The following is a 12,818-nucleotide window of genomic DNA, read 5'->3' as shown; positions in this document are numbered from 1 at the left end:
AAATGAGAAAAATAGGGAGTAACGGATGATGATCAAATCAATTATCAAACCAAAAAACTTTCTATGTCTTTTAATTTTTCTGAGTCAATGATACTTATTTGATATGGAAGTAATACCTTCCGTTAATCGCTGCTTAATTGTCTTCTTTTATTGATGGGCCCCACCAACTTAATACGACAATAGTCAATAGTCACGCGAGAGAATATGACATCCATCATCATCATGATCATGCATGTACAGCTCATTGCAGCTTTTATAAGCAACCAAATCGACTCCACACATCTCTCCCCCCACCACTCTGCTATACAAAGGAAGCTGTGAGTACTAGAGAGAGAGAGAGAGAGAGAGAGAGAGAGACTCGAATCACACAAACTAAAAAAAGAAAACAGTGAGTGATGGCTTGTGTTCGTTACAAATCATCAGATCTATGTCAATGCAAACCTCACATTGCTTCCGACGAGAGTAGTAAGAAGCTGGAGAAGAAGAATAAGAAGAAGAAGAGCCACGTGTTGCTAGAAGGCTACGTTGAGAATCTCGCCACGTTGGACAACCAAGACGATCTGACGAGATCCAAGAGCCTGACCGACGACGATCTCGAAGATCTCAAAGGTTGTCTGGATCTAGGGTTTGGTTTCAGCTACGACGAGATCCCTGAGCTCTGCAGCACTTTACCTGCTCTAGAGCTTTGCTATTCCATGAGTCAGAGATTCTCTGACGACAACAAGCAGAACAATGCCGCCAACAACGAAAACTCTTCACCGGAAAATTCGTCGGTGGACGATTCTCCGGCGCCTCCTATTGCCAATTGGAAGATATCTAGCCCCGGTAAGATTAATCTCATCGATTGATTCAGTGATCTGTCTTTTTATAACCACTTGTTAATGTTACCATGAATCGTTCAGACCAGAGAGATCCGACTCATGTCTGAAAATGTTTGGAAAATGACATTTAAGGCCTTTTGATGTCTGAAATTGTTTTTTTTTTGTTCCTCAGGTGATAATCCGGATGATGTGAAAGCTAGGCTCAAGTACTGGGCACAAGCCGTTGCATGTACTGTCCAATTGTGCAGCTGAATGATTCATTGTCACGTCTGAAGCAGGAACTCAAGTGAAGATGTGATATTTACATGAACACTGTTTAGCTGAGAAGAGATCTCAGAAAGGCATTGAAAGGTCTGAAATTTAACTGAACACCTAGTAGTATGATTTTTTATTATCATTCCATCTATATCCGTAGTAGTATCAAGTCTAATAATTTTTGTGAACGGAAAATAAATGTATCATTGAATAAAAACAGCACATTCTTTCTCATTTCCTTGCTAATCTCAGCCAACATCTGACATCTAAAGACCAGTATTCTTGTCTGAGCTACAATGTAACGCTTAGTAAATGTGAGATATTGGATTGTTGTCCTTCCTTATACAGTGATGAGATGTGAGAACGAGAGCTATCACTAACTGGTTACAGACCTCTACTGGCTGAGGTAACTAATTCCAACTCGATATGACCTTCTCAGCGAAGGCAATGACAGCACTACTTATCCTATATTCGTGGGAGACTTGTGTGCCTGTTTCGTGATGCTCCTTGATCTTTCTGAAGAATCGAGTGGGACGGAAAAAAAGAAGATAGATAACATTTGATACTGATCCTTGTATGCTCAATACGGATGATCTGAATCAAGTTTGTGACATGATTCAAAAGCAAACTGTTTGAAGATCTAATAACTAGAACTGTATATCTAGATATTGCCTTACAAATCAAAAGATACCCTGACGCGAGTCTGACAATATATTGCAATCTGATGTATGTTGGACACATCAAATATAAAATGTGCTTACCATATAAAAGGCCAAACTGCTATCTAGTCTAAGCAACTTACTACAGTGGCTGTCAGCACCATTCACATGGCGAAACAGAATGAACAACACAAAAAAACCTCTTAGAGGCTACTCGTTCAAAAACTTAGCGCTGCTTTGCAAGATATTACCAAAGGAAAAGTAAAACAGTCAACGTGTTCTGCGTAACCAAGATCTCTACACAATGTAAAAACTATCTTCATGATCAGGCATAGCTGATTACCGTATATTATGCCTATCGTTAATCATATCAAAGATCAGCCAAGCGTGGAAACAAGTTATTCCTCTGCAACTGTAACAGTTCCAATTAGCTTGTAATAATTTCTTCTTTGACTGAGCTTCTTAGTTTGCTCTCCCTCTCTCTCCCTGGACTCTTTCTTTTCGCTTGAATATGATGCACAAACGCAGCTACAATGTCATGGAGTTTAGGGGGAGGCTTGTTTGTTGAAGAAGAAACGTTATGACCAGCATCCTTCAGAGCCTTAACAACATCCTTTTGAGCTTTCTGGAAGTGCGCGTTACACAATGCAGGTACGGTCGATGCAAGTGTTGGTTTTGGACACGTTATTGCTTTTGACTGCGCTCTGCATAAACAAGTTATCATGCTAATTGCAGTTCAGAACATAAAGCACATGTAATAACAAAGACTAATATCATCTGACAAGCAAACCTTTTGTTGACGAAAGTACAACAAGTGTAAAGCTTCTGTTTTTTATCCGACAGGATATGGAGCTGGCAGTAATTAGTAAGTGGCATAGCCTTTGACTTGCATCCATTACCACAAGCCACACAGTTTCCTTTCAGACTCGAATCACTCTTATCGTCGTTATCGTTGTTGTCTCCGCTACCTTCGACGGCGATTTCATCCCCGTCAATCTTGCGTCTCTTGTTCTGATTGTCTTCTTTGAAAGGACTCACACCGTACTTCCAGTAATACTCTCTGTGCTGGGCCTTGAGATCCTCCATTAGAGCCCAGTAATGGTCTCTGTAGCATTTGGCTAGCTGCTTCAGGTTGTGCGATCGGCGCCGGAGAAGCTCTGGTCTCGCGAGGTGAGTGGAGCTTCCGAGGATCTGATCCTCCGGTGACATCGTGATCGGTGAATTCGACGTCGACGGTAAGAAGGTGCTCGTGCTAGGGTTTCGAAATTGAGATTCTTCCCCGCCGCCGGATTTCGCGGGGACTGAGGCAGAGAAGGTGAACGGGTATCTTGGAGGTTTTGAAGAAGAAGGATTTTGTTTCGGAGCGGACGCCATTCTCGCGGCGATGAGAGAGAGAGTAGAGAGGACAGAGGAGAGAGAAGGGAGGGGAGCTATATCGAATCAGTTGGTTTTACCATTGATTGGGCTCTCAAAAAGGTCCATGACTTAAAAGCCCATTGGGCCGTACATAAACAAAAAGTCTTAAAAAAATTCAAAGCTAAGATCGAACCGAATCGGAAGTTAAACCGTAATGAACCGGTTGCTTAAAACCACAGCCAAGGACATTCTCAGGTCTGCTCAGCCGTCGGTGGAAGGCTCCACCTCACTTAAGTAGGGCCCACACCACTTACCAGCCTGTCTTCTCATGCCGACACATTCACCTCACCAAACACAATCTTCGCCGTTGCTTACACTCTAATCCAACGGTTGATAGAGACCGCTGACCTATCACCAGGCTTTAGTTGAGTCCTTCCTCTCTCGTTCCCCTGAGAATCTCTTAATTGTTCGGCAACGAAGCAAAACAAAAGAAAAAAAAAAGAAAGTTTTTTTCTCAATCTCTCTCTGGATCTAGCTGAGCAGCATTGCAGGTAAGCTCTACTCTTTTAGTACTTGGTTTAACATTGGTAGCTATTCACAGCTAATCTTGAGATTTTTGTATAGCTGATTCATCATTATTGATTTCGTAATCTGACAATCTCTGATCTATATTGAAGTTCTAATCTTGTATACTCTCCAGTTTGGTATGATATTGGTCATTCTACAGCTAACAAAGTGTTATCTCTTACTAGAGAAACCAAAGAGCTCCATGTTTTTATTTGTTCCTGTTTTGATTCAGACAAAGACAAAACACAAAGCCTGTCTAAATTTTGTTTTTTTTTTTTTTTTTTTCTCAAAATGATATTTTTAGCCGTGTATAAGCTATGGTGACAATCCGGAGCGTTTCAGTGTTTATCCTTGTTCTGCTGGCTGTATCATCCCTAGCTTTGTTTGCAAATGGGGAAGACAAGACGATCAAAGTGAAGAAAGTGAAGGGGAAGAAAGTGTGCACTCAGGGATGGGAATGCGTCTGGTGGTCCGAATACTGCTGTAACCAGACCATATCAGATTACTTTCAGGTTTACCAGTTCGAGCAGCTCTTCGCCAAAAGAAACACTCCCATAGCTCATGCCGTTGGTTTCTGGGACTACCAGTCTTTCATTACCGCCGCTGCTCTCTTTGAGCCTCTCGGGTTTGGTACCACTGGTGGAAAGCTCATGGGACAGAAAGAAATGGCTGCCTTTCTCGGTCATGTCGCCAGCAAAACCTCCTGTAAAAGCTTTTGATTTTTGATTTGCAGCTTTGCACGAGTGGTTAATAATGTGTTGTGTTATGTAAGGTGGTTATGGAGTCGCAACAGGAGGGCCTTTGGCTTGGGGTCTTTGCTATAACAGGGAGATGAGTCCAATGCAATCTTACTGTGACGAGACCTGGAAATACAAGTACCCTTGCAGCCCTGGAGCTGAGTACTACGGACGTGGTGCTTTACCCATTTACTGGTATGCCTTTCTCTCTCTCTCTCTCTCTCTATTTACTTACTCAAAAGGATTGATTCATCAGAGGTTTAAAGTATTGTGATTATTTTGAAGGAACTTCAACTACGGTGCAGCTGGGGAAGCCTTAAAGGCCGATCTCTTGAACCACCCTGAGTACATCGAGCAGAACGCCACACTTGCCTTCCAAGCTGCTATCTGGAGATGGATGACGCCGATAAAGAAAGCTCAGCCCTCTGCTCACGACATCTTTGTTGGTAACTGGAAACCAACCAAGAACGATACTCTGTCCAAGCGTGGCCCGACTTTTGGCACCACCATGAACGTTCTGTACGGAGAGTACACGTGTGGTCAAGGCGACATTGAGCCGATGAACAACATAGTCTCGCACTACTTGTACTTCCTGGACCTCTTGGGTATTGGAAGAGAAGACGCCGGTCCAAACGAGGAGCTCAGTTGCGCTGAGCAGAAAGCATTCAACCCTGCAACTGCACCTACTTCTTCCACTTCGTAAGTCTCTCTCCTCCGTATTTGCGGTTGTTCTCAAGATCCTTTGCTTCTTCACTCGACAAGTGTTTACGTAATAAGTGTGCTATTTTTCTTTAGGGGTTGTCCTCCCTGACTCCCTGTAGAACTTATACAAACGAAATTTTATATCTGTATGTATGTCGTATTGAATGCATTGTTATATTTGCAGAGTGTGTAAAAGTAACTGAAAGCATGTAAACCATTAATGTGTGTTGCAAATGATGTTTCTATTCATTTTTATTATATCATTTTAAGTTTTGTTCTTTGTTTTTTTTGTATTACATTATTCATATTGCATGCTTTGTAGATCCCATTGTCTTCCCAAAAAACATAACCTAATCTCAAAACATCCTCTAATACAAACATACATCCCATCTTATGCAAAAAAAAAAGAGAGAACTTATTATAAGTTCACCATTACTATATTTTAGGTAAAAATCTGATGTTACCATGAGTTCAATTGACCTGACTAATCGGCATTTCCGTACAATTGTTTATGGGCTTCTCTAACTTATATGAGTGCATATAAATTCCTCTACTGCTGGTTATTTTGTACAAGATGTTGTGCAGTACGATAGTGTTGCGGGTGATCCCAAGACTAAAACAGCTAACGGGAGTGTCATATTTGGATACGTCACTACTCACTTGTTTTTACATAGATTTTCTTTCTGTTCACACTGATAATAGTAACACACGTTTTCCTTGCTTGTAGTCACTGTTTTAGTTTAAGCGAACCCCGGAAAAGACATGGTAAAGGCTGTAAAGATTGTTTAATTGGCGAACAATGCTTAATGCATATACTAAGGCCAAACAGATGAAGTTTGTTTGGTTAGAGAACAAATCTTAAGATTCTCACTGAAGTTAAAGTGCATTCTGGAACCTATTCTGTTTTTTTTTGTTAAGTAACATGTGAACTAATTCTCCACCATGTCTAGTGATATTCTCATGGAAAACAATATGCCTAACTGATTAATATATCTTGCTTTTGATTATGGTAATTGATTGATTTGTTTAATTTGGGTTCATTTCACTTTTTTCACATGTATCTTTTCAAATCCCTAAAATTATGGGGAAAATAGTTGTCCATTTCAGTACTTTTCATCATTCATCTTGCAAGGAAACTTAAACCGTCATATCCTATTGCCTCTTCCATGTCTGAATGTTTTAATATGATCCTGAAGGTGTGGTGCTAGGCAGTCAGGAGATGTTGACGCTTCTAATGAAGAGGCACTTGACGGAATACTTGGATTCGGAAAAGCTGATTCATCAATGATTTTCCCAGCTGGCCTCATCAGGAAGGGTAAAAAAGATATTTGCTCTTTTTTTTTTTTTGACATCAATATTTGCTCATTTCTTAGATGGACGAAATGGAGGTAGTATATTTGCTATTGGACGTGTTGTGTGCAACCGAAAGTAAACATGCAACCCCCTGGTACCCAATCAATCAGTATGTCAACATTGGTTTGTTTTATAATGTTTTTACACTCTCGCACGTTTTTGAAAGGATATGCTGCAAATGAAACCATTACCTTTCAATGTAGGCTCACATTATGTCTCTTCTGCATTTCTTTTAGATACCTCTTTGCTTTTACTTTCGTTACTTCTTCTCATTACTCTTTTCCTTCTTTAGTAGAGACAACAGTTTCTCTTTTGTACATAGGAATTAGTGCTCTGAATATATAGATAATACAATGAAAAAAACAGCACATTGATGAACTAAGAGATCTATTTTTATTGATTTAAACATTTTATTGACAATTTACTCGCTTTTAAAAGATCAGAAAGAGGACGCAGATATATTATTTTATGAAAATTGAAACTAGAAGAAAGGAGATAGAACTTTAAAAATCAAATAATTGTCATTCATAATTCGAATTATTCCAGATATTCAGAACATAAGACTTGGAAAAATGTTTGTTCAAAAAAAAAAAAGACTTGGAAAAAATGTAATGGAGAACTGGCACTGTTTGGACGAGGGAAGCTTGTAAGAGAATTAGGCAATTGATAATCTATTTATTTACAACTTCTCTAATTCTCTTACATAATTATCAAACAGCACATGATAAATTTAGAATCATCCCTACCGTTAGGGTTGTACAGCTAGGCTAGCTTGGTCTCTCGCTGCATCCCTACCGTTGGGTTGTACAACTAGGCTAGCTTGGTCTCTCACTGCATTCGCACGTGCAGTTCTCTTGTTCTTTCTTCAAAGTCTGCGTTTGTAGATGAAAACGTTTATGTATATATATATATATATATATATATATATATATATATATATATAATATATACATATAGAGAGAGAACTCTAAAAATGGACCCAGCTATGTAAATAGAATAATAAGCTGGTTAATAGTTTTGTAGGGACCTGAAGTTGGTTTTGAAGGCCTTTGATATGTTGTACAGCTAAATCAAGCATGTCCGAATAGCTTGTTTGCTAATAAAACCATGAATATCACATAAGTAAATAAACATTTATATACTGTAATAAATGGTACTACTATACACTTGATTTGATATGTTTCAAAGTGAAGAGTAACCTTATCCATGTTGGGGACAAGATCTTGTAGCTTCTTAAGTCTCCCACTTATTCTCGTTCTCCTCTCCTGCATATATCATCATTCATCAGTATAAACAAGAAGGTTTATGCTAAATATTTTTTCAGCGACGTATAATTGTAGGTTATTTATTGCTGAGTAGTTATAGATTAGCAACGGTATTGTTAATCCGGCCGTTTGCAACTTGCTACAAAAGAGAATAGGGTGTTGAACTGACCCGCTCGGCGATGCTTCTCGGGTGGGTGGCGAAGCCACGTTTGGCCCGAACTTTGCATGGTACAGAATCTTCGGGAAGCTGCATGTAGTTATCCATGTAGTTCATTGAAGTGTCTGAAGGAAGACTATACTGTAAAAGCAATGAAAAGTAAATGAGATTCCGCAAGTGTTTACCCCTTGATCCCAACAACAACAATATATTTTATGGCAAGAAAATAGTTCTTACATTCAAATTATAATATAACATGTAAAAACCAAATATTTTTATGTAAATTTAAAATACTAAGTACTAACATAACATATAAAGGATGAATAACCGCTGACAAAAATAGTATGGTGAAATGAAACCCCTATCAAAGCAAAATGGTTTACCTGTGAAAAGAGACCTGAGCTCATGTCCTTGGGTCGTTTAGTAGGTCGCGTCACAGTAAAACCTATTGAACCGGAACCGTCATCCCAAGAATCAGTGGCGGCACCAAAGCCGGCCGCGGAAAACGAATGGCCCGAACCTTCGTGGACAGATGTCTCATTGACCTCAGAGATCCTAGAAAGTGGGTCGTGACTCGTGAAGCTTAGCTGAGACTTGAGTCTCGATGGCCCACGTCCTGCATTAGACCCTCCTTGCTGATTATAATCACTGGTTGGTTGGTTCAACGAGAAGCCTGATTTCCAAAGTAAAGTGTATTATAATGGTATCACATTATTACGGGTACTGTTTCGACGAATTAATTCATTTATATATATATATATATGTTAAAAATAAATTGCGTGAATGTAAATAAAAAGTTAGCAAAACGAATCGATCCAAAAGCAAGACTGATTTCATGGATATCGGTTAGTATAGATTCTGGTTCAGTCGTGACCGGTTATTAGTTGTCACATCCAGATTCGGTGGAAGTGGAAGATATTTTTTTTTTTTTTTTTTGATCAAATGGAAGTGGAAGTGGAAGATATTATTATTACTAGATAACATCGAGGCAAATGAAATCCGCAGGACCATAGAAATTAAAAAAAGGACAGATCCACCAATTAAGATCTATCGCTTTCCATATAAAAAATCTTCCAAAATAACCAATGCTATTACGCCACATCAGCAGTCATACTATTGGTCACGAACTACAAACACCATCCTCTTATTTTATTTATTCTTTTTTAAATGCAACTTGGCAATATAGGATCCCTCGAGGATAAACTAAATAATATCCAAAAGATTAAGGGTAACCGAGCCACATTGTACTGTATTTTCAAGCACGTGGTTCGGACCAAGGACGTTTCCGTCATTTAAAGATACGAGGATCACGTCTTGCACAAATACCAACCAAGCCAAAATTACCAAAGACCCTTGATCTAACAAATGTCAACTTACTATAGCGCCCTATCGTAAGAATACTGTTGGATACTTTCTATAAAGCTACGTAATCAGTAAAAACAAGATACCAAAAGTACCCTTCAGCAGCCTCTTGACAGATAGATTTCACCAAATAGATCTGTCAGAATGAATGATGTTGTTCTTCACCTAGTAACCAACTTAATCTTATAAACTACATTACGATTATGGAAAATCCTAAGTTCAAGAAGTTATGAATCTTTTGTACTAATATCATCAAATAAAAATTTCTTGAAAAAGAAGAATAAAAAAATAGAGAGTAAACTCACTGTTTTTTTCACCGGAGAGGTAGCTGAAGAAGTCAGCGGGAGAGCTACGTTGTCTAGCGAGAGAGTAAGATCCAGAGCTACTTCCTCCTCCTCCTCCGACGTTGTTGTTGATCTTTTGCTGTGAGATCTCGTTGAATCCACCGTAGGATCTGTCCAGGAGGAGATCTTTGTTATTGTATTGCCAAGATGTTTATGTCCGTCCGATGAGTTGACTCCGCAAGTCATGGACTCCGATCTCAGCGAGGAAGAATCAGCTCCGGTGAAGAAATCACCAAGGAAGTTATCCGGCGGCGGAAAGTTGAAGTCTCGAGCGTTTGACCCTCCAATGACTTCGTCCACCATAGAGTTCAGAAGCGATCCGGGAGCTGACCCGTATCGGATCAGTCCTGCGCCGCCGCCGCCGCCGCCGGGAAGCGATGATCTTTGTGATGATGATGACGTGGAGGAAGATGATTGGTACATGACTTGTTCTATCGCCAAATGGAGCCGGAGGTAGAGGGAAAGAGAGAGAGAGAGATGTAAAAGACGTTTTTGAGAGAGAAAAAGATTAGATGCTTTTTATGGGGTGTAATAAAAAGTCTTCACTTTAAAGCGATTGGCCCATTTCGTTGGATATCCACATGCGCCTCACGTGATCTTACAATAGAAAATAAATCGAACTAATCTAAGTAAACCTTTAATGTAAGTTAGCTTAATCACCTTTGGGCCACAAGATCAAAAGGCTTTTTATAATATTTTCTTGTGTATGATGGGTGTTTAAATCTTTAAATAGTTCGTGGAATCATTTAGTGCTGTGACATTTGGTTTATGGAAGATATAACTAATTGTAATCAAACTTTGGGTGGGTGGAACTTAAAAAATAGATTAGGAATCTATTACTATAAAAAAGGTTGTTTCTATCCTGGTGACACATCAGCATCCAGATCACTAATTCAGGCTTCTAGACAACGACACCTGTCCATTCTACTGAAGCTTTGCGTTTCATTTATTCACGATTTACAATTGTTTGGGCTTTTGCACATATGTGTTGTCTTGGTTGAGTGTTATGGAACCTATCTGATAAAGAGTAAGCAATATGTCTAACACGCGTCGTTTTGCATCATGTGTTGAACCCGTTTCTTTCTCCGCCATCGCCACTAGGGTTTCGATTCAGTTACTTTATCTTCTTCTTATCGATCAAGAAATCTACCAGTTACTGATTCATCATCTTTAGTTTCTCTTTCAATCCATCCTTCCACGATTTAAATTCAATGTTAGCTTGGCTCGGTGCGGTTGTACCTAACGCGCCGAATCTCTGCACGTTTGTCTCCACAAGGGTCGAAGCAATACCTCAGCCCTTTCGATAGTGTTGGCAAAGCTGTTGATCGTCACGAGCCGCCTTTCACGGAGGACATGCCAAGGTTGCAGATCGAGAACTCTTACTACACTCTTGAGTATGTTCTGTCTGAAGAGATTAAGACGAAAGAGAGAGTCACTTGGTTTGTGCATAGACCAAACACTATCTTCCGCTCTCTCCGTCTAGCTTGATAAAAATTGTGGGGACTATCTGCGTCTACGCAGCCATCTGCAAGCAAGAAGGGTCAAAGTTCGTTTTCCCGGAGAGCAGGAAGGCGTGGAAAGGTTTCACGACGGCGAGCAGGAAGATTTGGGCTGCGGGGGATCCTTACGCCAAGAACAAAGCGTTTAACCGCAGCAACGTTAACTGTAGCAACGCTGATGTTTTCAAGTGGAAACATATGGGAAGATTCTTGCTGAGCAGTTTGGGATCGAGGAGTATGGATTCAAGGGAAGGGAAGAAAGGGAAAGAGAGGGTTTGGGAGGAGATGGTGAAGAAGAATCAATTGCGGGAGAAGAAGCTTGATGATGTTGGTGTGTGGTGGTTTACTGATGTTGTGGCTTGGTGTTGAAGGAATGATTGATAGTATGAACATGAGCAAAGAGTATGGCTTTTCTGGTTTAAGGAACTCCAACAACTCTTTTATATATTGGATTGATTGACAAGAACAAGGCTTTCAAGATTTGTGCCTTGATTCATCTTCTACATAACATACACTTTGATGTTACTCTGGTTCTTTGTTTTCATGTCTATGTTTCTCCCAAAATCTCAGTTCTTTGTTGGTTTCTATTTTCTTCTTTTTCCTTATGGTTCTCATCACCATCTCTAAATTATTTTAGATCAAAGTTAATGTTATGTCCTAATGAGGAGAGAAAGAAAATATTTATATATATCTAGATTTGATTCTTGATTTCCCCAATACATGCTAGATTCTTTTTTTTTTGGAACTCTAATACATGTTAGATTGAAGCATGTGTCTCTGAATATTTTTTGTTCTAACTTTCCAAAGAGTTTCTGATTCACAAAGTGGAGACCTTAAAGAGTACATGGAGCATGAGATTACCAACCTTCTCCTAGACGAGATTTAAACACCTTCTTTTAGCTCCTTTATAAGGTTGGGTCTCAAGTAATGTTTATTATGTGTTTGATGCAATTCTTCACAGAGCTTGAATAAGCCAAATTGATTCTTTAGCTGAAGCTTTATGTTAATTGTAAATCGATTTAAATGCTTAAATAAGTTTCTATTTATTAATAATAAAGCAAAACTATAAAGTTTAGTTCTTTTTGTGATACTCTATTTTCTAAATTAACAAAACCAATCAGTGTATAGTTCTGGTTTGACTCTGATTGTATAGTTCTGTTGTTTTTTTTTCTTTTCATGTGAAAATAACATTTCATGGAAGCCTCTATCTCTCTCGATGGACATCCATGACCAAATCTGCAGATGCTACTCAAACTCTGAACTTACATGAACTCAGCTGACATCACTGCACAGTCATACATACACACATATATATATATATATATATTATATATATATATATATATATGCATGTTGCAGATATACAAAATCTCCATTGAGACCAGAGTTTAACATTTCTATATCAGGATCTGTGTCGAGCATATAACCCAAGAAGATATAAGAGAGATTGAAAGATTGAAAATTACTTAACTAGCTGAAACTTGATTCTTGGTTGAAGTTTTTTGGTTAATTGTAGCTAAATGCTTAAATGAACTTTCTAATTATTATCATTCTTTTGTCTCAAACTTATGGGTTCTAAATCACGGTTACATTGCAGGCTTAGAAGATTGGGTACATATAAGTACGAGAAGCTAAGAACTATGGCCCTACTTAACATGTGATCTACTTTTATCCAACACAACAAGTTGAACAGCTAGGTAGTCTCTGGAATAACTTTTGTATTATGTGGTTTTATGTTTCA

The 12,818-nt window shown here is 39.0% G+C and overlaps 3 protein-coding genes and 2 pseudogenes across 3 annotated transcripts; 3 read left to right on the top strand and 2 right to left on the bottom strand.

Moving 5' to 3' along the window:
- Positions 1-275: 275 nt before the first annotated feature.
- Positions 276-1,310, top strand: LOC108860290 (uncharacterized). Its single transcript, XM_018634191.2, has 2 exons — positions 276-825; positions 994-1,310. Exons 1-2 carry the CDS (start codon positions 396-398, stop codon positions 1,071-1,073), a joined length of 510 nt encoding a protein of 169 aa, XP_018489693.2. The 5' UTR covers positions 276-395; the 3' UTR covers positions 1,074-1,310.
- Positions 1,311-1,821: 511 nt separating this feature from the next.
- Positions 1,822-3,148, bottom strand: LOC108860281 (uncharacterized). Its single transcript, XM_018634180.2, has 2 exons — positions 2,526-3,148; positions 1,822-2,439 (listed from the first exon to the last, which is right to left on the bottom strand). Exons 1-2 carry the CDS (start codon positions 3,107-3,109, stop codon positions 2,163-2,165), a joined length of 861 nt encoding a protein of 286 aa, XP_018489682.2. The 5' UTR covers positions 3,110-3,148; the 3' UTR covers positions 1,822-2,162.
- Positions 3,149-3,482: 334 nt separating this feature from the next.
- LOC108810670 (chitinase-like protein 1) lies at positions 3,483-5,360 on the top strand. Its single transcript, XM_018582775.2, has 4 exons — positions 3,483-3,642; positions 3,963-4,363; positions 4,431-4,590; positions 4,681-5,360. Exons 2-4 carry the CDS (start codon positions 3,976-3,978, stop codon positions 5,096-5,098), a joined length of 966 nt encoding a protein of 321 aa, XP_018438277.1. The 5' UTR covers positions 3,483-3,642; positions 3,963-3,975; the 3' UTR covers positions 5,099-5,360.
- A 1,600-nt stretch (positions 5,361-6,960) lies between these two features.
- Positions 6,961-10,084, bottom strand: LOC108842874 (transcription factor bHLH128-like; annotated as a pseudogene).
- A 498-nt stretch (positions 10,085-10,582) lies between these two features.
- LOC108839110 (3-oxo-Delta(4,5)-steroid 5-beta-reductase-like) lies at positions 10,583-11,772 on the top strand (annotated as a pseudogene).
- Positions 11,773-12,818: the final 1,046 nt, after the last annotated feature.

This window comes from Raphanus sativus, chromosome 1 (assembly GCF_000801105.2).
Source record: "Raphanus sativus cultivar WK10039 chromosome 1, ASM80110v3, whole genome shotgun sequence".
NCBI lineage: Eukaryota > Viridiplantae > Streptophyta > Magnoliopsida > Brassicales > Brassicaceae > Raphanus > Raphanus sativus.
The sequence above is the reverse complement of the archived record's forward strand: the minus strand, read 5'-3'. Positions and strand labels throughout refer to the sequence as shown.